Source organism: Canis lupus, chromosome 15, assembly GCF_003254725.2.
Source record: "Canis lupus dingo isolate Sandy chromosome 15, ASM325472v2, whole genome shotgun sequence".
Lineage (NCBI taxonomy): Eukaryota > Metazoa > Chordata > Mammalia > Carnivora > Canidae > Canis > Canis lupus.
This window is the reverse complement of record NC_064257.1, coordinates 13,645,049-13,669,359: the sequence shown is the minus strand read 5'-3', so window position 1 is coordinate 13,669,359 and position 24,311 is coordinate 13,645,049. Positions and strand designations below refer to the sequence as shown.

General features: G+C 47.2%; 1 protein-coding gene across 5 annotated transcripts; it reads right to left on the bottom strand.

Annotated features, from left to right (window-relative positions):
- Positions 1 to 136: 136 nt before the first annotated feature.
- Positions 137 to 23,537, bottom strand: LOC112642533 (cytochrome P450 4A11-like). Of its 5 annotated transcripts, none has more exons than XM_035699052.2 (13): positions 23,265 to 23,537; positions 20,263 to 20,404; positions 13,107 to 13,151; positions 12,525 to 12,652; positions 11,220 to 11,344; positions 10,694 to 10,848; positions 10,152 to 10,258; positions 9,870 to 10,060; positions 9,642 to 9,775; positions 7,882 to 7,946; positions 7,666 to 7,742; positions 6,465 to 6,557; positions 4,749 to 5,698 (listed from the first exon to the last, which is right to left on the bottom strand). In XM_035699052.2, the coding sequence occupies exons 1-13, from the start codon at positions 23,457 to 23,459 to the stop codon at positions 5,530 to 5,532; spliced, it is 1,626 nt and encodes a 541-aa protein (XP_035554945.2). In that variant the 5' UTR covers positions 23,460 to 23,537; the 3' UTR covers positions 4,749 to 5,529. The 5 variants fall into 5 exon arrangements, with proteins under 5 accessions (XP_025275980.3, XP_025275981.3, XP_035554945.2 ...); XM_035699053.2 differs by lacking the exon at positions 23,265 to 23,537 and adding an exon at positions 20,944 to 21,136; XM_025420195.3 differs by lacking the exons at positions 4,749 to 5,698; positions 6,465 to 6,557 and adding an exon at positions 137 to 778.
- Positions 23,538 to 24,311: the final 774 nt, after the last annotated feature.

Sequence of the window (24,311 nt, the reverse complement as noted above, 5' to 3'; positions counted from 1 at the left end):
GTCCTTATGCTTCTAAAGAATGGGTCACAGGGCTGTGCCTGGTGGTGATGCCCAGTGAAGTCTTACTGATTGACGAATAAACAGAGGAAAATAGGATCACATTGGACCCATTGGTCACAGTCTCAAAGAGACTAGATTCAGTTTGAGTTGCCACATTTTATTTTTTTCACACTACAATAGTTAATTTTATTTGTTCAAGGCTCATATTGCAAGCATTAAACCAAGCATGGGCTTTGATTCTGTGAGCGCAGATTCACATATTTAGGAAGATAAAAGCAAACCGTGATCCACGTATATGGATGAAAAACTAAAGGCTCACAGTTAATCACATCATGGTTTTAAATTTCTACAGCCTAGAAGCTCACAGATCTTTTAGGTCTTTCTGGATGTCCCACAAGGTATCTGCACTTTTCTTGAGCTGGACAACCTCATCTTCCTTCAGCTTCTGATTGATCACACTGGTTAAGCCCCGAGTGTTCAGGATACACGGAAGACTCAGGAAGACGTCGTTCTCAATACCATAAATGCCCTTCACCACTGTTGACACTGGATGAATCCTGGAGAGATTTTTCAAATGGATTCAATGAGATCAGCCACACTTAATCCAATACCCCAGTTGGTATATCCTTTTAGCTTGATGACTTCATAGAGTTGCCACATTTTAAAGGGAAAAGAGTATTTTTATTCCTGGATGCTTCTTGGTTCCATTAACAGGCCACAAGAAGGCAGAGGAGTGGGCACGGTCAGTCCCGAAAGTGGAAGCTTGAAGAGATGACTCCTGCAGGTAGAGAACACCAGGCATACCTGTTTCTGGGACTGATAACATTGCGTTGGATGCTGATGCAATGCATCACATCGTGTTGACTTTTACACCTCTATAAGAAGTGCACATCCCAGGCAACAGCTTCTGATTCTTAAATATTTGGTTGCTTTTCCCATTCAAGTGAAGGCACAGAACTACCCTGTTTGTTTTGGACGGACACATTGTGTAGCACAACTCTCTACTTGGAATGAGATATAAGTGATTCCGAGAAAGTGAGGTTCCTGACCGAGTACCCTGCATGGTATCGCCTCAAAAATGTCTCCTCAAGATTTGCAAGGGAGCACTCATATCTACTGTACAATTTATTAACCTTAATTGCTAGACAAGAAAACTAAGGCCCAGGGAGTTAGCTGAAGTTCCCAAGGTCACAAAGAATGTAAATGCCACAGGTAGGACCAGGACCTCAAGTTTCTACTTCAGTTTTCCTCATGCCTGACTATCACTTATTGTGTAGAATGGTTACTTGTGTTGACATGGTGATGCCCATGCTTTCATATATTGTCTACCTACATTTTTAAAGCGCCTTATCTTAGAGCACACACCATCCTCTGGATTGCCTCTCCAGCATCTTCTCAGGCCACCGTCCCACCAAGTGGCAGCTCCTGGATGCTCCACACTTTGTCCTGCCCCAGGATTTGACTTGCTGTTTGCTCTACCCGTAAGGCTCTCCCTTGCTCTTTGCACTGCCAGCTCCTTGTCAGCCTCCATCTTTCACCTCAAATGTCCTCTCCCACCAGAAGGCATCCTCCATCTCCCTCTCTAATCAGCCTCCCCTGAAGTCTCTCTCCTGACGCCATGCTTGCTTCCTGCCTAGAACTTCCTGCTCTGTGTGTTCATGTTCCTTCATTGTTTAGTTGCATCTGTCTGCCCCATAGAATAAAGGGTAGGAGCAGGTCTGTCTCATGCCCTGAGACATCTGGACCATGTCCTCCTCATAGTAGGTCCTCAAAACTGAGTTCAACGACATAACAGGGGCCCAACTGAGCAGATTTCTACATTGCACGGCAAGCTGGTGCTTCTCTCTCTCTCTCTCTCTCTCTGTCTCAGGACAACAGCTTTACAGCATAGAAAGACATCTGTGAGAGCAGGATAGATGGAGGGTTGATGACAGGAACCTGTAGAAGCAGGTTATCGAGCTCACGTAGGTGCAGGAAGAGGGTGGCTTGGGCTTAGAGTGGTAGCTCTGGGACTGGAGAGGGGACTAAGACCATGACTGTCTAAGGGGGGCTGGAAGAGGACAGGAGGACTTCCCAAGGATCTGCCTGGGTAGCCCCTTCTCTCTCGGGACCAGGGACTTAGGGCCTGGCTGGTACAGTGGGCTCTGGAGGGGCCTGGTATTCTCTCACATTTCTGAGGCAGTAGACAGGGAATCTGGACAAAGTTGTGTCCTGGGCCGCCAGTTCTCTTATGCCACCCACTCTGGTTTGGACTGTTCCTCGGCTTCCTGTACATCTGTGAGCCTGACTTCTCTAAATTTTGGTATAGCTGAGGGTGTCAGCATTCCAGGAGAGGGTAGGGCTTCCTGAGAGAAAGAGCTCAGGCACCATGTGGGAAGGAGTACTGGGGCCTGCATCTCGAGCTTGGGGAGCTGAGGTCCATGCATGTTCCTTTTATCTGCCAGCCTCCTCTGGGAACCTCCCAGGCTGTGCATGACCTGATCATCTTTCCTCTACAAATACCATGACCCCAAGTGTGTTTAATTTCTTCCTCCCGAGGATTGCAGAGTGGGCACCAACCTTCCTTGCCCGACACTTCCCAGACCATTGGTGCTGCCTGAACATGACCCTTCCCTGCCCTTTTCTTTCCTGCTGTGTCCTCACTCAGTCAGGCATCCCATCAACTTGGAATGAACACTGCCTCGTCCCCTACTCCCCTTTCTTACTTAAGCTGCTCAGTAAGAACACAGGGAGAACATAAGAAAGCTACTGGGTGGTCAGAAATTGGAGCTCAGATACATTGTACTTCTGGGTCTGTCGGGTTGTTCCTTTCTTTTTTTTTTTCTTTTTCCTGTCCCTGGGGAAGCTTCTTTTCTAATGGTTTTCTTTTTCTGGTAGAACTCTGACTAAGGTAAATTTTGGTGCCAGGAATGGTTCTACGAGAAACAGAATCCTAATGATTTCTCTGAATTGACTCTGGATTTCTTGAATTGGTGCTTCAAGAGGATTAGTTGGAAAGACACTGATGACTCCAACTGCCAAAGGTAAAGAGGACACTCGTCGCTCAGAGTCTGATGTTGCAATATACAGGACATCACAGTGATACTGGTAATCAGAGACTTGTTAAAGGGAAGGTTCTGGTCAGTATATATTTGATGGCTTGAAACATTTTAGTCAAACTAAGGAGCATAAGAAGAGTGACTGGATATTCATGTTGTACTGGAGAGAGTGGGGAAAGGAAAGAGTAATGTGGAGGATTAAAATTCTCAGACCGAGGGCCACTTGGTGCCCGAGCATCTGGCTTCGGCCCAGGGCATGATCCCAGAGTCCAAGATCCTGTCCCACATTGGGTTCCCTGCATAGAACCTGGTTCTCCCTCTGCCTATGTCCCTGCCTGTCTTTTTGTGAGTCGCTCATGAATAAATAAAATCTTAAAAAAAAAAGCAATTCTCTGAATTAGAAGATAACTGATCCAAGCTTCTATGTCTGCATTGAAGATCATCCTGACATGTAGCCACAGGCTTTAGGTAGGGCTCAGATTTATGAAACAAAGCCCGGAGATCAGCCTGCATGTGTATGAAGTAAAAGGAAAGTGAATTCCATAAGTTACAGCCTGTCATCCTTTACAATGAGAACACTGAAAAATGGGAGACTGACCATTGGAATAGGGACGTATGGGAATATGCCCATGGAGCCGGTGCCATCAAAACCCTCTATGCTACCGAGTCTTTTTAGCCAGTTGGGGATGGTATATCCATTATAGTTCTGCATTCCAGAACCAGATAAATAACCTCAGAGTAGGTTTGGGTATACAGCGGCAGCGAGGTGGCAATAACTTAAAGGGTTGAAGGAAGGCTCTCCAGGATGCTGTATATGCTTTAAATCAATGTACAATATATGGTGCTGTTTCTTCCATAGACAGGTTTCACTCATCGAGGATTCAGGGAAGGAAATTGGAACAGCACCACTCATGATTATGCCTAGCGATCGGATTAGCAACACTTGAGGGAATTTTCACTCCAACCATATGCTCCATGGCCCTAGTGGTCTTACTTTCAAAGGCAGAAGTGCTTCCACCAGGAGACACAAGAATGACTACATGAATACACTTGCTGGCCACATTGGGCTCCTCATGGGTCTGATTTCAGGAGTTACTATGCTAGACTGATCCTGATTACCAACGGGGAAATTGGCAGTTTCCTAGGCAACAAAGGCAAGAAAAACAAGAGTTACTTGGAGTGGAGGAAGTACATAGAGCATCTTTTAGAACTACCATGTCCTGTCATTAAAGGGGAAAATGTCACAGGGCAGTTGAGGTTAGATTGGGAATGACCCAGAACCTTCAAGAGTGAAGGTTTGGGTCATTGTACAAGGCAAAAAAACAAAAACAAAAACAAAAAACAAAACAAAATCAAAACTGGCTGAGGTGCTTTCAGAGGGCAAATAAACTCTGAAATGGTTAATGGAATAAGGGTGTTTAATGCTAACGGTGGCTATGTCACAGGTTATAGAATAAGGAGTGTAGTGGTTTCTAGCATTTTCCCCTTATTTGTTACGAGTATGATTATGCATGTGTAGGTATGTGGGTCAGATTTTTCCTTCCTTGTCTTATAACCTGCATGTCAAATGTAACACAAATACTAACAGTTAACTTTGCATCATAGCATTTATGTTACAGCTTTTTGGGGAGAAGAGAGAAGACTCTCCAAAAACTTGGGCTTTGTTGTTGGGGAAAAGGGACTACACAGTTTCAATCATAGGGAGCTGAGTTGGTAGAAGCATGACTTTATTTTACTTAGTTAGGGACGAAGTATGATGTAAGGGAATGTGTGAATGCCAAGTGGACCAAAGGTGGACTGACATGTCTAGCTTTATGGGTGCACTTAGATTGGCTGGCATACCTCTGTTCAATTAAACAAAAGTCTAGTTGTTGCACTAAAAATTTGACAGGTATCGTTAACATCTGACTCAGTTGAATTGAAGAAAAGTGTATTTCCATGATAAATGAGGAGGCTTAGTCCCCTCATTGAATAGCCTTGAGAGTAGATTCTGAGAAGATGGAAAATGCAAGAGAAGAGATTATGCCTTAGGGCATCTACGTGCCTTTGTTGCGACCCAGTGAGACTCATTTTAGATATCTGATCTCCTAAAACACAAGATTATCAATTTGTGCTCTTTGAAGGAGCTAAGTTTGTGTAATATGGTAAAGCAGCAAGAGAAAACATTATAGGGACAGACAAGCAGGCAACAAGAAACAATGACAGGGAGAGGGCACACAGCCTGAGGGGCAGGTAGCTAATGCCAATTTACGTGGACAATCAGAGCGACAGCTCGGCGGAGTATGATAACGGACTAACAGAAGGAATCTTGGAAAAGGGTGAGATAGAGAAGTGCAGACAATCTCATGTGCAAGAGCAGGAGAGCAGGAAGGCTGGCAGGTGGGCAGAGGGGAAGCAGGAAGTGAGCAGAAACCAGCAGACAGGAGAGACTGACAGGAAGACAGAATGGCAGGCAGGAGGCCCTCAGGGCTCATCCTTGTTCCCACAAGGGTTAGAGGAGCTTCCTGAGATGCAGGTGGATCCCATTCTTGGACATCAACACAATTCTTGGGGTTGGAACAGGGATCCTGAAGGGATCTGGTGCCAGCTCAAAGCGGAGCAGGGTCAGGGCCACCGCCACCTTCAACTCGTTCATGGCAAAGTGCTGCCCGATGCAGTTCCTGGGTCAGGGAGGGAAAAGGAAGTGAGGAGTGGCCTCAAAGCCCCTGCCAGGAACAGTCCGTTCAGGACCAGCCTGCATGGGCCCAGCCCTGATCCCCTTCCCTGGACACATGCACATCTCTACCCCAAGCCTTGCTTTGTTAACACTCTCCCCTTGACCTCTGACAAAAGCCTACTCTCTTCCAGGATCAGCTCCTCCTCTTACCTCTGCTCTCAGCAGGCCTGAAACCCTGTTACAGGAGGGTCAACACTTTGAGCCTCAGAGCCAAGTCAAGTGATCACTACAACAGTTAATCATTAGGTTCTTTGCTCTCTGCACCAGCCATATCTGGTTTCACAATGTGGAGCCAGGCCAGACACCAGAGGGGGTGGGCTGGGCCACACTTCAGGTCCTAACCATATCCCATGAGCACACAGGGATCCAGATCCTCACAGAAATGACAGGATGGAGTTGGGTAAGGAAGTCAACAGGGAAGCTTCCTGTAGGGGCAGAGCCTTAGGGATGCTCAAGCTGCTGTGCCATTTGCCTTCCAGTTTGGGTCCAGACTCTTACCTTCCCATTGGCCCCTCAGTCAACCACTTCTACTCCAAAAGTGAATCGTTCAGCTACCGCCTCACCTGGACTTTTCTGTCTCCACCTCTTATCCCTCTCCTGATGCCCCACCCTCCCATGCTCTTAGCCTCCCACGTCTTCCATCACAGGTAGGCATGTTCACAAGGTTCAGCCTGGCATCAAAGCCCTCTCAGGGTTGTTCACACAGTCACCTGTCACTTGTCCAGCTGTCTCCCAGCTCAGCTCCTGCTGAGGAGATCCAGGAGAATGCTCTCCCTCCACTTCTGTCTGCTGTATTCTCAAGTCTAAGATAAGGCCAGTATGTCCTCATGAACACCCCCCCCACACACATCCACCCCTGTGTGCTATGCCTCTTCACTCGTGGACCCTGAATCACACGGTATTTTACTCAAGGACATGTCATTATCCAGACCAGGAGAGTGCCAGAAGAGGAACTTGCTACTGTGCGGTCAATTAGTAAATGAGTGAGGGAAAGAAAGAATCAATAGATGATGACTTTTTTGAGTAGAGTCATTCATTTTTTGACTGAGCATTCCCTGAGGCAAGGGCAGTATCACATCTCATAGCATAGGCTTGGCACAGAGTCAGGCTTAATGATTAGTCTTAGATATTGAATGATGTTTACTGAATTGAATAGGAAAGCAGAAAGGAATAAACAAAATCTCCATTAGTTCTAAGCTAGGATATGAGGTGTCTACCCCTCTCCTGAGACTCTCTACCCATCTTTTGGACTCAAAGTGTAAAATTCAGGTATGTAGAGCCCAGATCATATGCAATGATTTCACGACTTAGAAAACTGTCAAGTGTTCATTATCATTTCTATGTAGTCCAAAATTCTGTTGAATACATGCAAAAATACTGTAGTCACAAGTTGAATACTTCTGAGGCCCTTAAGAGATTGCAGGATATTTTCCTCTGTAGGCTTAAATATTTCAGACATGCAGGCAACTGAGGATGGAAACACACGCACCTAGGCAATGGTGCAGTATAGGGGTTGAGTGGGGAGAAGGTCTGGTTTCAGAATGTGTGCAAAAGAAATCTTTTGATACCATCCTGACGTCTAATTGACAACAGTTAAAAACTACACGTGAGAATGTCCAATACTGTAAAGTCATCCTCATAAAGTGAAGAAATCACAAGAATGCCTCGAGCCATTGAACAGCCACTGACACTGAATTGTGGCTGGAGACTGAGTGAGACCAATGTGTCAAAGTTTCCATAGCATGCAGTGATTACCAACTTTCTTTCATACACAGAGACACACACCTCTTTCCCAGCACATCAACATGTCAGGGCATATCTGCAACACCCATGGAAATGTAGGAAGTCTCAAACATTAGGAATGTCCCTAGTAAACAACCCTCTCCTCCCATCCCAGTACAAGTGCCTCACCTTGATCCTCCTGAGAAGGGCAGGAAAGCATGGCTGTGTCGAGAGGCATCTGGTGCAAAGCGGGAAGGGTCAAACACCTGTATAGCAACCCCAGTATCAGGATACGTGGGGCCAGCTCCTTCTTCCTCTCAACCTCAGGACACACCCAGAAATGGAACAGGAGGAAGGATTGGTGTGCAGAGATTCCCCCATCCCATCCTCCCAAGGCCATTGTACCTCTGGGTTTGGCCACACATTCGGGTTGTGGTGAAGGGCATAAAAGGAGAGCAAGACTAAGAATCCTGTGGGGCAGAAGAGAGAAGAATGGTTATACCTGCCTGCGGGGCCAGGTGCTTGCTCACACAGCTTGGCAGCTACTATGAGAGTTGCTTCTCATCACTCTCAGGGGAATGATAGTGTAGCAGGAGAGGTGGGGCAGACATGGCACAGCACATGTGCCCAGATTAGTAGATATCCAGACCAGGGTGAGAAGCAGAAAGAACTGGAGGCTTATGTTAGAGAGCAGCTCAAGGGACAACTCACATTTACCAAGTACCATCCATGAGCTCTAGGGGAATATGCATTGACTAATCCATCTCACAACAACCCTCCAAGGAAGGCCCAATGCTCATTGTTCACATGAGCACCTAAGCCTCAGAGAGGCTGAGCAACTTGCCTATGACCACCCAGCTGGGATGTGGCAGGGCTGGGATTCAGAGCAGAGGTGAGCTAAAAGGTAGACTAGACCATGGCAGGGACTTCAGATGTGGTCACCAGCTGCTCTCTCCATCAACCTGAGGGCTCCCTGGGAATGGGCCATCTGAAGAATGAGAGTGGATTTCCTGATATGTTTAATGCACTCAACTCCGTAAGAGTGGAGGAAGAACTCTCCTTGCCCCAGTTCTTTCCCTCTCTGGCACTCAAATCATGAGAATTAGAATTGTATGCTATTTCTGAAGCCCCTTCCTGAAGCCAACATCTCCTGGTAGAGAAGGTGCAATGTACTGAGTCATCATTATTTTTATACAAAATGTTTCTGTATTTACATGAGAGAGTAGAGAGAGCATGACCAGGGGAATGTCAGAAGTAAAAGCTGACTCCGCATTCAGCAGGGAGTCCCATCCCAGGATCCCAGGATCATGACCTAAGCCAAGACATACACACAACATCTGAGCCACTCAGGGCCCCTGAGTCATTATTTTAACTGCCAGGTATATAGATTTTGCAGTTGTCATCAAGGAGTTATCCTATTACTACATCAAATCTGTATGATATCCAAAAGGGGTATCAATGAAGACAGAAATCCTTCAGGAGTTGTGTTCCTGGAGTCAGGAATAGGATATATACAGCTTAAACTCACAAAATATCAGTGCCATCAATGGGAGGAATATAGTGTCATAAAATGATGGAACTCTCGGGGCTTGAATGTTTGTCGTGAAGAAGGATAGAAAGTTAGGATTTTAACCTTTGACATCTAAGAATCAGGACACATTTTTCATGTTATTTCGAGAATGAACAGATAGAGAATATTCTCTCTAGGTATGAAGGGGAACTTTCACTTATTTTATTTTTTTAGTTCTTTCTCATTGGAGTTCGATTTGCCAACATATAGTATGACACCCAGTGCTCCTCCTGTCAAGTGCTCTCCTCAGTACCCTTCACCCAGTCACCCCATCCCCCTGTCCACCTCCCCTTCCTCTACCCCTTGTTTCGTTCCCAGAGTTACGAATCTCTTATGTTTTGTCTCCCTCTCTAATTCTTCACTCTTGTTTTCCTTCCATCTTCTATAATCCCTTTCACTATTCATATATAACTTTGAATGTGGCCCAACGCTGTGTCAAGTATTCTACAACCTCATCCCAACTATAACCTTGTTCCCACTTACTGCGGAAAATAAAGGGGCCACAGAGCTTCAGAACTGACCCAGGACATGTGGATTTCAGACATCCCATGAGTCCCCCAGGAGTGCTTATGGAGTGAGAGTTATGAGGCCATACCTTTGGGCAAGGAGCGTCCATCAGGGAAGGTGATGGGCTTGCTGAGCTCTCTGCCAACACCTGGAACTGGTGGATAGAGTCGCAGTGCCTCCTTGATGCACATGGTGGTGTAGGGCATCTGGTCCAGGTGCTCCCTAAACCAAGCTATCTTGAAGGGCAGGTAAGGCCCTGGCACCCAGTGTATTCCCTAGTCGAGGGGGCAGGGCCCTTTATCTCATGAGCACTCACCATGTGATGGAAGCACCATCCCCCAGAAGGCTCTGGATCTCCTCCCGGCACCTCTGCTGATGCTCGGGGTGTGTGGCCAGAGCATAGAGGATCCAGGAGATGCCACTCGCTGTGGTGTCATGCCCCTCAAACATGAATGTGTCCACTTCTGCACGCAGGTCCTTGTCAGACAAGCCCCTCCCATTCTCCATCTGGGAAGACCCAGAGAGAGGGCAGACTTTGAGATGGCACCCTTGTTCTGCTCCTGTGGGCAAATGCTCAGACTTCCCCTGCCATACTCACTTTGGCAAAGAGGAGGATGTCCAGGAAGTCCAAGTGCCTCTTGTTCCTGATCTTCTCCAGCTCTCCCTCGTCCTGTAGCTGAGCCTTCCTCAGCTTGATCACTCGGTCTGCCCAAACAGTGTTCCCAGGTGGAGTTGAGAGCTCTGGGTGCCCAGACATAGCCAGCCATAAAGCTCACCTGCCCCTGGGGCCCCAGTTACAGTGTCACCAGAGTCAGGAGGAGTTTGGCAATGGGTGTGCATGCCAGGGTGAGAGCTCTAGCACCAGGTATTTGCATGTAAGCCCTCCCCTCAGCAGCACAGCCCAAGAAGGCTCTGCTTGAATGTGGCTGGCAGGGGCGCTCGTTCAACCTTCACCCATGTTGTGATGCAATTGCTTCCTGCATTGCATCTGGCACCCTAACAGGTACACTAGGTGGGAATCCAGAATGGGTTTGTCCCAGGTTCTGGAGGGGCAGTGAGGGGCAGGCCTCTGCCTGAGGCGTCAGGGCCCATCCCTTTGCTTGATGAAGGAGGAGAGGTGCCCAGAGGGCAGAGTCCAACCTGTGTGTTCATGGGCAAGCTGGCAGGCCTTGTGGTTCCTGCGGCCTTCAGAGGTCAGCCCGTAGAAGATGTCTTTCTGGTAGAAAACATTCCTCACCCGGGCAAACACCAGGTTGTTCAGATCTCGAATGGCCTGAATGTAGGCCTGGGAGTTCCTGAAGGGAGATGAGGCAGAAGAGTCGAGGTGGAGGGAGGCATCTGAACTGGAGTGGAGTGGGGCTGTGGGTGGAGGTTTCCTCAGTCATTGGTGCAGGTGATCCTAGGCATCTGATATTTCTGTCTTATGCCCCAGAGACCCTCAGCCATTTATGAGGGACTTGGGCAGCCAGACTTCTCCCTAAAGCAGGGGTCAGGGTCTGTGCCTAATGCAGGTTTGGCGTGGGCTGAATTTGACTGTGTCAGACCGGGGCTCTCTGCAGAATGTGGCTCTTTGGGTTGGTAAACATCCCAACTATTGGAACCGCCTCCAGATGAGTCCACACCAGTTGGTAGGAAATAGGACCCTGCCGCTATGCATTTCACTGACCTGTCTGCCTGGTGGTTGCCCTGGTAGCTGAAGGCACACTTCATAATGGTGTCCAAGGTCATCAAGGAGACGTGTTCAAAGATCTCTAGATGTGAGTTCTGGGTGACGAGTTCCTCCCACTTGTCCTGTGTAGAGGGGACACATTGATCCTTCTTTACTCCTCTGGAAGGCCTATGCTGATGAGGCTAGGCTCTCTCTCTGCTGCTCCACATATTCTGATGACATGTCCTCACTTTCTAAAACAGCTGTGTTTCATCGATTTCGAACCATAGAGCCGAATATTTGTGATATGTCGAGTATTTTCTCAGAAACTGTTGTTATTTTATTAAGAATGATCTCTTGAGGCTGACTTCAGTATAAGTTATGGCAATAACCACTTTTTAGCAGACTGTAGACATTGTCTCTCAGGAGATAAAGGGGGAATCTTTTCTGCCCTAGGAATGACCTACACAGAAAAATGGATAAGGTCCAAATTTAGGGAACAAGTGTCGAGGCAAGAGAAAGGTTAAGGGGCCAGTACAGGGGTTCCTAAGAGGGGAGTATCAAGGATGACAATTCCTCTTGTTCAGGAAAAGTCAGCTGAGTACAGTGAATGAGCAATAGGGTCATGCTCAGAGGTGATGTTCTGGCAGGACCCAGCCCTGGGGGTTGAGACCTGATCTGCATTTCCCTCCAGGGAGTAGCTAAAATCCATGTAGAATCCATCAGTCCAGGGTACGCCTCGGCGGCTCAGTGGTTGAGCAACTGCCTTCAGCTCAGGTCGTGATCCTGGGATCCAGGATCGAATCCCACATCGTGCTCCCTGTCATGAGCCTACTTCTCCCTCTGCCTATGCCTCGGCCTCTCTCTCTCAGTCTGTGTGTCTCAAGAATAAATAAATAAATCTTAAAAAAATAAGCCTTCAATCTCACCCAGGAGACCACCTGAGTGACATCCTGGGATGTCCCTGCTGCCACTGAAGCTGCTACTGCCCAGGCCAGCCAGGGGCGGCTTGTCCTATCCTCTGGGGGTACTGAATACTCTTCCTATCCAAGCCAAAGACATGCAAGTGGGAGGAGAAGGGACCCTGCCTCCACCGTGTTTCTCTCTCCTGTGGGCAGGGAGCAAAGAGTGGATGAAAGTGGGTGCCAGGGTGCTTTCCTGTCCCATCCGCCCTCCGGGGGCTCTGTCTCATTGCAGGGTGTAATGAGTGATTCCAGGGGCCACGCTAATGCATTTATGAAGGATACAGCTGTCTGAGAATGGACTTTGTGAACTGTGCTGTGGGTGTGAGTGTGCAGGTGAGGTAGTGTTCGACTGACTTACCAGCATCACTTGGACAGAGTCAGCCATGAGTCTCACGTAGGGCTTCAGGATGTCATAGTGGAAGGCTGGGGTCAGCATCCGCCGGTGCTGGAACCATATCTCTCCATTCAGCAGGAGCAAACCATACCCTGGACCACAGTGTGTTTGGGGGTGGGTGGGAAGGGACCTTGCCCGAGTTATCCAGGGATAATTTGGGAGGAACCCAGGGTGTCAGAAGAAGGGCATCTTTTGCAAAGCAGGAAGGGCCAGTGCATGTTAAGAAGGGGACTTCCCAAAGCCTGAGGCCAGGAAGTGGTTATGACAGCTGTGACATGGAGGTTGAACAGAGCAGGGAGATGGATCGTACAAGGTCTTCAGTCAGAAGTCCGGCTGATTTTCTCTCAGCCTGGGAGAAGCTGAGCTACAGAGGGCTCCAGCACCATTTGGAGGGGGTGAGGGTTTTATAAGGAGAGAATGGGGCTCAATTCAGAGTTGAGTGGAGTCACTGTGGTGCTGGTGTCCCCTTGTTAGTCTGGGCCAAATGGATAGTGGGTGGCAATTCTACGCACACGGTGGACCATTGTCCTGGCTAAACGCACTTACCTATCCAGGGAGCCATGAGTCTGTAGGAGCCATCAGATTTTGGGTCTGAAAATTAAGAAGGACATGACAGCAAACTGGTGGTGACCAAGGAATTCAGGCTGGCCCCAAAGGCAGCTGTGGTCTAGATCTTTGGCCTCCATTCCTTGTTGATGATTGTCAGCTGGCAGCTTGTGTCAAGCCACTTCCCTCTTGCCTCTCAACCTGGACTCTATTTCTCTCCTGATAGTCATTTTGGGCACACGATGGAAGACTAAGTGTCCCATAGCAAAGCCACGTGGAGCAGAAATTTGAATCTGTGAGAAAGTTATCTTCTGTCCTCGGTGCAAATAGAATGGTAGTATTATGGTGATTTTTTTAAAATGATGGTTCAGTTCCTATATCCCAGCTGAGGCAATGGCTCGGGTGTGCGGGTCCACCCCAGGCATCATGGATAGGAATTTTCCTTCAGTCTAGGATCACACCACTGTGGTGAATAAAGATAGAGGCATAGGAGAGAAAACGGTAAGAAGGAATAAGGGGAAAAAGCAAAAGAAAGAACGACAGAAAGAAATGAGAGAGAAAGAATATGGTAATTCTTTTTTCTAATAAAATAATTTTGGGGGGAGGAGCAAGATGGCGGAAGAGTAGGGTCTCCAAATCACCTGTCTCCACCAAATTACCTAGAAAACCTTCAAATTATCCTGAAAATCTATCAATTCGGCCTGAGATTTAAAGAGAGACCAGCTGGAATGCTACAGTGAGAAGAGTTCGCGCATCTATCAAGGTAGGAAGACGGGGAAAAAGAAATAAAGGAACAAAGGCCTCCAAGGGGGAGGGGCCCCGCGAGGAGCCGGGCTGAGGCCGGGGCGAGTGTCCCCAGGACAGGAGAGCCCCGTCCCGGAGAAGCAGGAGCTGCACCAACCTTCCCGGGCAGAAAGGGGCTCCAGGGAGTGGGAGCAGGACCCAGGAGGGCGAGGATGCCCTCGGGTTCCCTGGGACAGTAACAGCACCTGCGCCCCGGGGAGAGGGCGCCGAGCTCCCTAAGGGCTGCAGCGCGCACGGCGGGACCCGGAGCAGCTCGGAGGGCTCGGGGGCGGCTCCGCGGAGGGGGCTGCGGGGCGGAACAGCTCGGGGGTCTCGGGGGCGGCTCCGCGTAGGGGGCTGCGCGGACCCGGGGGCAGCTCGGAGGGGCTCGGGCAGAGGAAGAGGCTCCGTGCAGAGGGGGCTGCGCGGTTCCAGGAGCAGCTCGGGGGGCTCGGGGGCGGCTCCGCGGAGGGGGTTGCGCGGCCCGGGAGCGCGAATCCAACAGCGCAGGCTCCAGAGCACAGGGCGCCGGGACACAGCCCAGGATCCGGCCTCCCCCCGGGCAGGCAGAGGCCGGGAGGGCCCAGGACAGCAAGGACGCTCCTGCCCCAGCTGAGCAGATCAGCGGCCCCGCCCCGGAGCCTCCAGGCCCTGCAGACGGAGAGCTCCGGAGTTCCTGCGGGGGCTGAATCCAGGTTTCCAGAGCTGGCCCCGCCACTGGGGCTGTTCCTCCTGCGGCCTCACGGGGTAAACAACCCCCACTGAGCCCTGCACCAGGCAGGGGCACAGCAGCTCCCCCAACTGCTAACACCTGAAAATCAGCACAACAGGCCCCTCCCCCAGAACACCAGCTAGACTGACAACTTCCAGGAGAAGCCAAGGGACTTAAAGTACACAGAATCAGAAGATACTCCCCCGTGGTTCTTCTTCTTCTTTTTTTTTTTTTTGCTTTTTGATTTGTTTCCTTCTTCCACCCCCTTTTTTTCCTCCTTTCTTTTCTTTCTCTTTTTCTTCTTTTTTTTTCTTCCTTTTATCTCTTTCTCTTTTCTTTCCTTCTTTCTCTCCTCTCTTTTTCTCTTTTTCCCAATACAACTTGCTTTTGGCCACTCTGCACTGAGCAAAATGACTAGAAGGAAAACCTCACCTCAAAAGAAAGAATCAGAAACAGTCCTCTCTCCCACAGAGCTACAAAATCTGGATTACAATTCAATGTCAGAAAGCCAATTCAGAAGCACTATTATACAGCTACTGGTGGCTCTAGAAAAAAGTATAAAGGACTCAAGAGACTTCATGACTGCAGAATTTAGAGCTAATCAGGCAGAAATTAAAAATCAATTGAATGAGATGCAATCCAAACTAGAAGTCCTAACGAAGAGGGTTAACGAGGTGGAAGAACGAGTGAGTGACATAGAAGACAAGTTGATAGCAAAGAGGGAAACTGAGGAAAAAAGAGACAAACAATTAAAAGACCATGAAGATAGATTAAGGGAAATAAACGACAGCCTGAGAAAGAAAAACCTACGTTTAATTGGGGTTCCCGAGGGCGCCGAAAGGGACAGAGGGCCAGAATATGTATTTGAACAAATTCTAGCTGAAAACTTTCCTAATCTGGGAAGGGAAACAGGCATTCAGATCCAGGAAATAGAGAGATCCCCCCCTAAAATCAATAAAACCCGTTCAACACCTCGACATTTAATAGTGAAGCTTGCAAATTCCAAAGATAAAGAGAAGATCCTTAAAGCAGCAAGAGACAAGAAATCCCTGACTTTTATGGGGAGGAGTATTAGGGTAACAGCAGACCTCTCCACAGAGACCTGGCAGGCCAGAAAGGGCTGGCAGGATATATTCAGGGTCCTAAATGAGAAGAACATGCAACCAAGAATACTTTATCCAGCAAGGCTCTCATTCAAAATGGAAGGAGAGATAAAGAGCTTCCAAGACAGGCAGGAACTGAAAGAATATGTGACCTCCAAACCAGCTCTGCAAGAAATTTTAAGGGGGACTCTTAAAATTCCCCTTTAAGAAGAAGTTCAGTGGAACAGTCCACAAAAACAAGGACTGAATAGATATCATGATGACACTAAACTCATATCTCTCAATAGTAACTCTGAATGTGAACGGGCTTAATGACCCCATCAAAAGGCGCAGGGTTTCAGACTGGATAAAAAAGCAGGACCCATCTATTTGCTATCTACAAGAGACTCATTTTAGACAGAAGGACACCTACAGCCTGAAAATAAAAGGTTGGAGAACCATTTACCATTCGAATGGTCCTCAAAAGAAAGCAGAGGTAGCCATCCTTATATCAGATAAACTAAAATTTACCCCAAAGACTGTAGTGAGAGATGAAGAGGGACACTATATCATACTTAAAGAATCTATTCAACAAGAGGACTTAACAATCCTCAATATATATGCCCCGAATGTGGGAGCTGACAAATATATAAATCAATTATTAACCAAAGTGAAGAAATACTTAGATAATAATACACTTATACTTGGTGACTTCAATCTAGCTCTTTCTATACACGATAGGTCTTCTAAGCACAACATCTCCAAAGAAACGAGAGCTTTAAATGATACACTGGACCAGATGGATTTCACAGATATCTACAGAACTTTACATCCAAACTCAACTGAATACACATTCTTCTCAAGCGCACATGGAACTTTCTCCAGAATAGACCACATATTGGGTCACAAATCGGGTCTGAACCGATACCAAAAGATTGGGATTGTCCCCTGCATATTCTCAGACCATAATGCCTTGAAATTAGAACTAAATCACAACAAGAAGTTTGGAAGGACCTCAAACACGTGGAGGTTAAGGACCATCCTGCTAAAAGATAAAAGGGTCAACCAGGAAATTAAGGAAGAATTAAAAAGATTCATGGAAACTAATGAGAATGAAGATACAACCGTTCAAAATCTTTGGGATGCAGCAAAAGCAGTCCTAAGGGGGAAATACATCGCAATACAAGCATCCATTCAAAAACTGGAAAGAACTCAAATACAAAAGCTAACCTTACACATAAAGGAGCTAGAGAAAAAACAGCAAATAGATTCTACACCCAGGAGAAGAAGGGAGTTAATAAAGATTCGAGCAGAACTCAACGAAATCGAGACCAGAAGAACTGTGGAACAGATCAACAGAACCAGGAGTTGGTTCTTTGAAAGAATTAATAAGATAGATAAACCATTAGCCAGCCTTATTAAAAAGAAGAGAGAGAAGACTCAAATTAATAAAATCATGAATGAGAAAGGAGAGATCACTACCAACACCAAGGAAATACAAACGATTTTAAAAAATATTATGAACAGCTATGCACCAATAAATTAGGCAATCTAGAAGAAATGGACGCATTCCTGGAAAGCCACAAACTACCAAAACTGGAACAGGAAGAAATAGAAAACCTGAACAGGCCAATAACCAGGGAGAAAATTGAAGCAGTCATCAAAAACCTCCCAAGACACAAGAGTCCAGGGCCAGATGGCTTCCCAGGGGAATTTTATCAAACGTTTAAAGAAGAAACCATACCTATTCTCCTAAAGCTGTTTGGAAAATAGAAAGAGATGGAGTACTTCCAAATTCGTTCTATGAGGCCAGCATCACCTTAATTCCAAAACCAGACAAAGACCCCACCAAAAAGGAGAATTACAGACCAATATCCCTGATGAACATGGATGCAAAAATTCTCAACAAGATACTGGCCAATAGGATCCAACAGTACATTAAGAAAATTATTCACCATGACCAAGTAGGATTTATCCCTGGGACACAAGGCTGGTTCAACACCCGTAAAACAATCAATGTGATTCATCATTCAACAAGAGAAAAACCAAGAACCATATGATCCTATCATTGGATGCAGAGAAAGCATTTGACAAAATACAGCATCCATTCCTGATCAAAACTCTTCAGAGTGTAGGGATAGAGGGAACATTCCTCGACATTTTAAAAGCCATCTACGAAAAGCCCACAGCAAATATCATTCTCAATGGGGAAGCACTGGGAGCCTTTCCCCTAAGATCAGGAACAAGACAGGGATGTCCACTCTCACCACTGCTGTTCAACATAGTACTGGAAGTCCTAGCCTCAGCAATCAGACAACAAAAAGACATTAAAGGCATTCAAATTGGCAAAGAAGAAGTCAATCTCTCCCTCTTCGCCGATGACATGATACTATACATAGAAAACCCAAAAGCCTCCACCCCAAGATTGTTAGAACTCATACAGCAATTCGGTAGCGTGCCAGGATACAAAATCAATGCCCAGAAATCAGTGGCATTTCTATACACTAACAATGAGACTGAAGAAAGGGAAATTAAGGAGTCAATCCCATTTACAATTGCACCCAAAAGCATAAGATACCTAGGAATAAACCTAACCAAAGATGTAAAGGATCTATACCCTCAAAACTATAGAACACTTCTGAAAGAAATTGAGGAAGACACAAAGAGATGGAAAAATATTCCATGCTCATGGATTGGCAGAATTAATATTGTGAAAATGTCAATGTTACCCAGGGCAATATACACGTTTAATGCAATCCCTATCAAAATACCATGGACTTTCTTCAGAGAGTTAGAACAAATTATTTTAAGATTTGTGTGGAATCAGAAAAGACTGCGAATAGCCAGGGGAATTTTAAAAAAGAAAACCATATCTGGGGGCATCACAATGCCAGATTTCAGGTTGTACTACAAAGCTGTGGTCATCAAGACAGTGTGGTACTGGCACAGAAACAGACACATAGATCAGTGGAACAGAATAGAGAATCCAGAAGTGGACCCTGAACTTATGGTCAACTAATATTCGATAAAGGAGGAAAGACTATCCATTGGAAGAAAGACAGTCTCTTCAATAAATGGTGCTGGGAAAATTGGACATCCACATGCAGAAGAATGAAACTAGACCACTCTCTTTCACCATACACAAAGATAAACTCAAAATGGATGAAAGATCTAAATGTGAGACAAGATTCCATCAAAATCCTAGAGAAGAACACAGGCAACACCCTTTTTGAACTCGGCCATAGTAACTTCTTGCAAGATACATCCACGAAGGCAAAAGAAACAAAAGCAAAAATGAACTATTGGGACTTCATCAAGATAAGAAGCTTTTGCACAGCAAAGGATACAGTCAACAAAACTCAAAGACAACCTACAGAATGGGAGAAGATATTTGCAAATGACATATCAGATAAAGGGCTAGTTTCCAAGATGTATAAAGAACTTATTAAACTCAACACCAAAGAAACAAACAATCCAATCATGAAATGGGCAAAAGACATGAACAGAAATCTCACAGAGGAAGACATAGACATGGCCAACATGCATATGAGAAAATGCTCTGCATCACTTGCCATCAGGGAAATACAAATCAAAACCACAATGAGATCCCACCTCACACCAGTGAGAATGGGGAAAATTAACAAGGCAGGAAACCACAAATGTTGGAGAGGATGTGGAGAAAAGGGAACCCTCATACACTGTTGGTGGGAATGTGAACTGGTGCAGCCACTCTGGAAAACTGTGTGGAGGTTCCTCAAACAGTTAAAAATATACCTGCCCTACGACCCAGCAATTGCACTGTTGGGGATTTACCCCAAAGATACAAATGCAATGAAACGCCGGGACACCTGCACCCCGATGTTTCTAGCAGCAATGGCCACGATAGCCAAACTGTGGAAGGAGCCTCGGTGTCCAACGAAAGATGAATGGATAAAGAAGATGTGGTTTATGTATACAATGGAATATTACTCAGCTATTAGAAATGACAAATACCCACCATTTGCTTCGACGTGGATGGAACTGGAGGGTTTATGCTGAGTGAAGTAAGTCAGTCGGAGAAGTACAAACATTATATGTTCTCATTCATTTGGGGAATATAAATAATAGTGAAAGGGAATAGAAGGGAAGGGAGAAGAAATGTGTGGGAAATATCAGAAAGGGAGACAGAACGTAAAGACTGCTAACTCTGGGAAACGAACTAGGGGTGGTAGAAGGGGAGGAGGGCGGGGGGTGGGAGTGAATGGGTGACGGGCACTGGGGGTTATTCTGTATGTTAGTAAATTGAACACCAATAAAAAATAAATTAAAAAAAATAAATAAAATAATTTTTATTGGTGTTCAACTTACCAACATACAGAATAACACCCAGTGCTCATCCCGTCAAGTGTAATTCTCACAGATGTTTGAGCATTCCAATTGACTATTTGGCCCGCCGCTGGCTCTTAGGCTGGAAGGATCACAGGTAGAGGTTCAAATATTGATGGACTGAGGCAGCGGTCCCTCCTGGACTGTCACAGTGCACCAGGAATGCATCTAAGAGGGAAAGGCCACTCCAACTGAAGAGAAGTTTAGCTCTCACCTGATCGCCCCAGGATCATCCTCATGTAGTCTGGGTCATAGACTACGAGGCTAACTCTGCTTCCCCATAGCCAACGAGGACTGGCACAAGGGTATTTCTCTGTCCTTTTCTTCAGCTCTTGCAGCTCCCGACCCTTTTGGAACTGTACCAAAGGAGAGACAAATCAACAAAACCTTACTTTCTCATTATGTCCACTGCTTGGAGTGGTGGTAGAGGGCAGGATGGCCCTATGGAAATAGTTCTGGATATTGGCAGTGATTAGGAGTTTGGAACTGTCTGATGAGCTAGCTCTGATCAGGATCCAGATTCATGGAACTTATGTTCTAGTGGGAGTGGAGGTGGGGGACATCCTTGGTCCATACACTGAGTAGTGTCCTCCAGTTACTTGAGGAGGCTACTCTGAGCTCTCAGGTCATTTCCATCACTGGGACCACCCTTCTCCTTGGATGCAGTGCAGGGACTCCCTAGTGGGAGCCTATATATAAAGAGTTATTTATTTATTACTGAGCAAACAGAGAGAGAGGCAGAGACACAGGCAGAGAGAGACAGTCCCTACAGGCAGCCTGATGCGGGCCTGAATCCCAGGACCCGGGGATCACGACTTGAGTCAAAGGTAGACTCTCAACCACTGAGCCAAGCAGGTGCCCCTAGTGGGAGCCTCTTATGTCAAAGTTATGTTACCTCATCCTCCAGGATCCTCTCAAGATTGTTTAGCAGAGGCTTCCGGGGGATCCTGTTTCAGCAGAGTTGCCTGCCTTCTGTCTGATTGCTTACTCTTCAAGCTTCCAGAAACTCCTGCTCCTGGGGAGTGTCAATAGTTCCTCTGGGGTCCCGATGGAGCTAAACAGTGCTCTGCTTGGCTCTTCCTCTTTCTGGGTCATTCTGACCCCCACTGATCTGACGGCCCTCAAGAAAACCTCTTGGGACTTCCATCTCTGCCTGAACGGGGCTGGCCAGGGCCCGGTGAGACTCTGGTAGACAATGTGCTCATGGTAGCCCTGTAGGCAAATACTCCGTGTACACTGGACTTTATTCAGGCTGTGGCCACTCATGCAGGCAATGCTCCATTATAACTGTTCTCACATGGATCCTTCTGGGTGTGTTGCCACCCTAAAAATGTCCCCATGAGAAACCAGGAGAAACAGTGGACAGAAATAAAGGGGTGGCACAGGCACTCCATCGTCAGGGGCTGTAGGCTGTGCTGTAGGCTGTGCTATAGGCTGTGCCTGAGGCGGAAGGGATGACCCGGGGTCAGAAAGGACTGTTGGGTCATGGATTTTGCACACTGTGAAGGAAGTGCTCCTCTTTCATAATTCTGACCGATTTCAGCCCTAGTTACTGCAGCAAGTTTGCTAACCTACGAACATGTTTGTCCTTCATGAGCATTACTATGACCTTCAAGTTTTATAAATTAGAGTGTAACTGTGCCAGGCAACATTCAGAGATTAGTAAATCTCCCATGAGGCTATACTCCTCATCATGATCCCCATTTTGCAGATGAGGAAACAGAGGCACAGAGCAAGTTCATTTGAAGTAAGTGGCAGAGCTGGGATAGAATCTAAGTACCTTGGCTCTGAGCCCACATGCTTCCCTGTCCCACTTATCACTTGTCACCTGGTCTGAAAGATTAGCTTTAACCTACTACATGTGGCAATCTACTCCTGGCTTAGCCAATAACAGAGGTACTGAGTAAAGAAAGTCTCAGATTTGCAAGAGCAAGAAAATTTGGCTGCACTCTGTGTTCAGCTGGCCGAAGCGGAGTAACATGAGTTACCTAAATGAACTTGTCTGCTTACTGACTCTCCATACCATCCACTGAATGGGAACAGCAGTGGAGGAAATTTTAGTGGTTGTTCAATTGAATCCTAGCTCAGAATTGTGACAAAAGGTCACAATTTCTCAAAATGGACAAAGACTCTGGAAATCATTCAAGCAACAGTTTTTGGGAAGAAAGTGGCCTTTGGCTGTCTCCCTGTGGCTGACATGAAGTTTCTGTCTTTGGCTTCACTTTTTTTGTAATTGTTTGGCCTCCTCCTCTGCAACACCTCTGGCTACTTCATTCCAACACACCACTAGACAGCCTCCCTCCTCACGTGCTCTCCCCCCTTGTTGGTGCCCCCTCTGCGGGACCGGTTTTGACAAAGGTAGAGAGTAGGCACTGTCTCCAATGCAGCCTCTAGCTGCTTATTCCTCTTCACAGCACAGCCTGTTCAGGAATCTCTTAGGGATCAGCCCTGTGGTTGTCACTGTGGTACTGGAAGAGGGTGTCATCTGCAGCCCAAGGAGTTCACAGTACCAGGGTTTGGGGTAGGAACTGGGAGGGAAACCGTTTCGGTTACTGGTGCAACTCACTGTCAGTACTCTTTCCCTGCCCCAACCTGGAAACTTCCTCTCATGTGTTCCAACAACTTGTTGGGGTTTTAGCCTTGAAGTCACTAGTATGGAACATCCCATAATCTCGGGCATAGCAAATCAGTTGGTCCCTGCACCTGACTGACATCACCCCCCCATCCAGTAGGTGAGCCTATTTTCCTGTGACCTGACACCTGATTATTGTCTATGTTCTCCCTTGGCCATGACCGCAGTGCTGTATATTCCCAGGCCAGCCATGACCAGGACGAGAGGATGGGATTCAGTGGCTAGGGCAGGGAAGCATCAGGAAGTGTGTCTGGGAGAAGAGCTGGGGCTGCTCAGCCTGGAGGGGGAAGACTCAGGAAGGAACAACTACTCTTCTCAAGGCTCAGGGCTACACCACAGCCTGCACATCTCCCTAAACAAGGAGGATCAGACAGACTTGATGGCACCAGCACAGGCTACCTTAAATTTGAGGAGCTCCTGGAATTGGGGTGAGGAGCCAAGAACTGGCAGATAAGCTGGATGTTCCCCTGAACCCTGTGCAGGTCTCCCACAAAGACTCTGCGGGATGGATCTACTGACTGGGATGAAGCTCCAAAAGCCCCATCCCGCCCTGCCCTCCCTCTCCCAGTCCAGCCCCTTCCTACCTCTTGCCTGTGCCCGAAGAACCAGTGGGAAGGAGGGGACGGGAACTGCTGAATAGCTTTGAGCAGCCACTGCCTGTGCCAGTAGAACTGTGCTGCCTTGAGCAGCAACAGAGCCAGGCCTAGCAGGGAGGCGACTTGCAGGAACCCAGACACAGTGTCCAGGGGTCTGGTGAGGCTCAGTAGAGAGACACTCATGGTTCAGGGGCCAGTGGTTTGCTGACTCTCCCTGACTGTTGCTGAAATCCTCTGAGCACCTGGCCTAGTCCATGAGGGGAGGATGGCCCTGCCCACCTGGAGGGGGAGCAAAGGGTGAGGGCAGAGCTTAGACTGGGATTCCAGAGTTCATTGAGTCCATCTTAGGATCCATCTTAGGAATCATTAAGAAGAAAGCTTTCTCAGCAGACAGTGATAATGCCCAGGTACTTTCCTACTTGCCCTTCTCCTCGTTATTCATCAATATTTCAGGGGCACCTATTTTGTGCCTGGCAGTGAGCTACGTGCCTGACCACAGTGGCCAGCAAAACAGACATGAACCGTGACTGCAAAAAATTTACAGCCTAGTTTACCAAATGTTCAGGGGGTGTGCTTGGGTTAATGATTATCCCATTTCTGAGAAAAGAACACTAACAGGGAGCTAAAGTGATGTGGCCAGAGGAAAATCGCCTTTGAAGGGCCAACTGATATTAGAATCAGGGGGCCTCCATACTGTCTGCCCCAGCCTCCTCTGCACTGTTCCCCACACTTGTCCCAGTCCACCATTCACTTGTGTCCTGGGCTGACTGTGCCGGCAGGCAGAGCACTGGCCTCACACTCAGGAGGCCCAGCCTCAGGGCTCGCTCAGGACATATGAAGCCAGGCAATCACACTCTCTGTGCCTCAGATTCTCCTTCTATAAGGAGGGTAAAGTGTCCTTTGCCAAGGAATTCCTGGGAATTCCTCCCAGGAATGCTCATTCAGTCAGTCACTGATGCACTCAACAAATGTTTCCTGAGCTCACAGCTTGGGAGGTAAAGCAAAAAACTAAGGCAGTACAGGAAAACTTGGTAA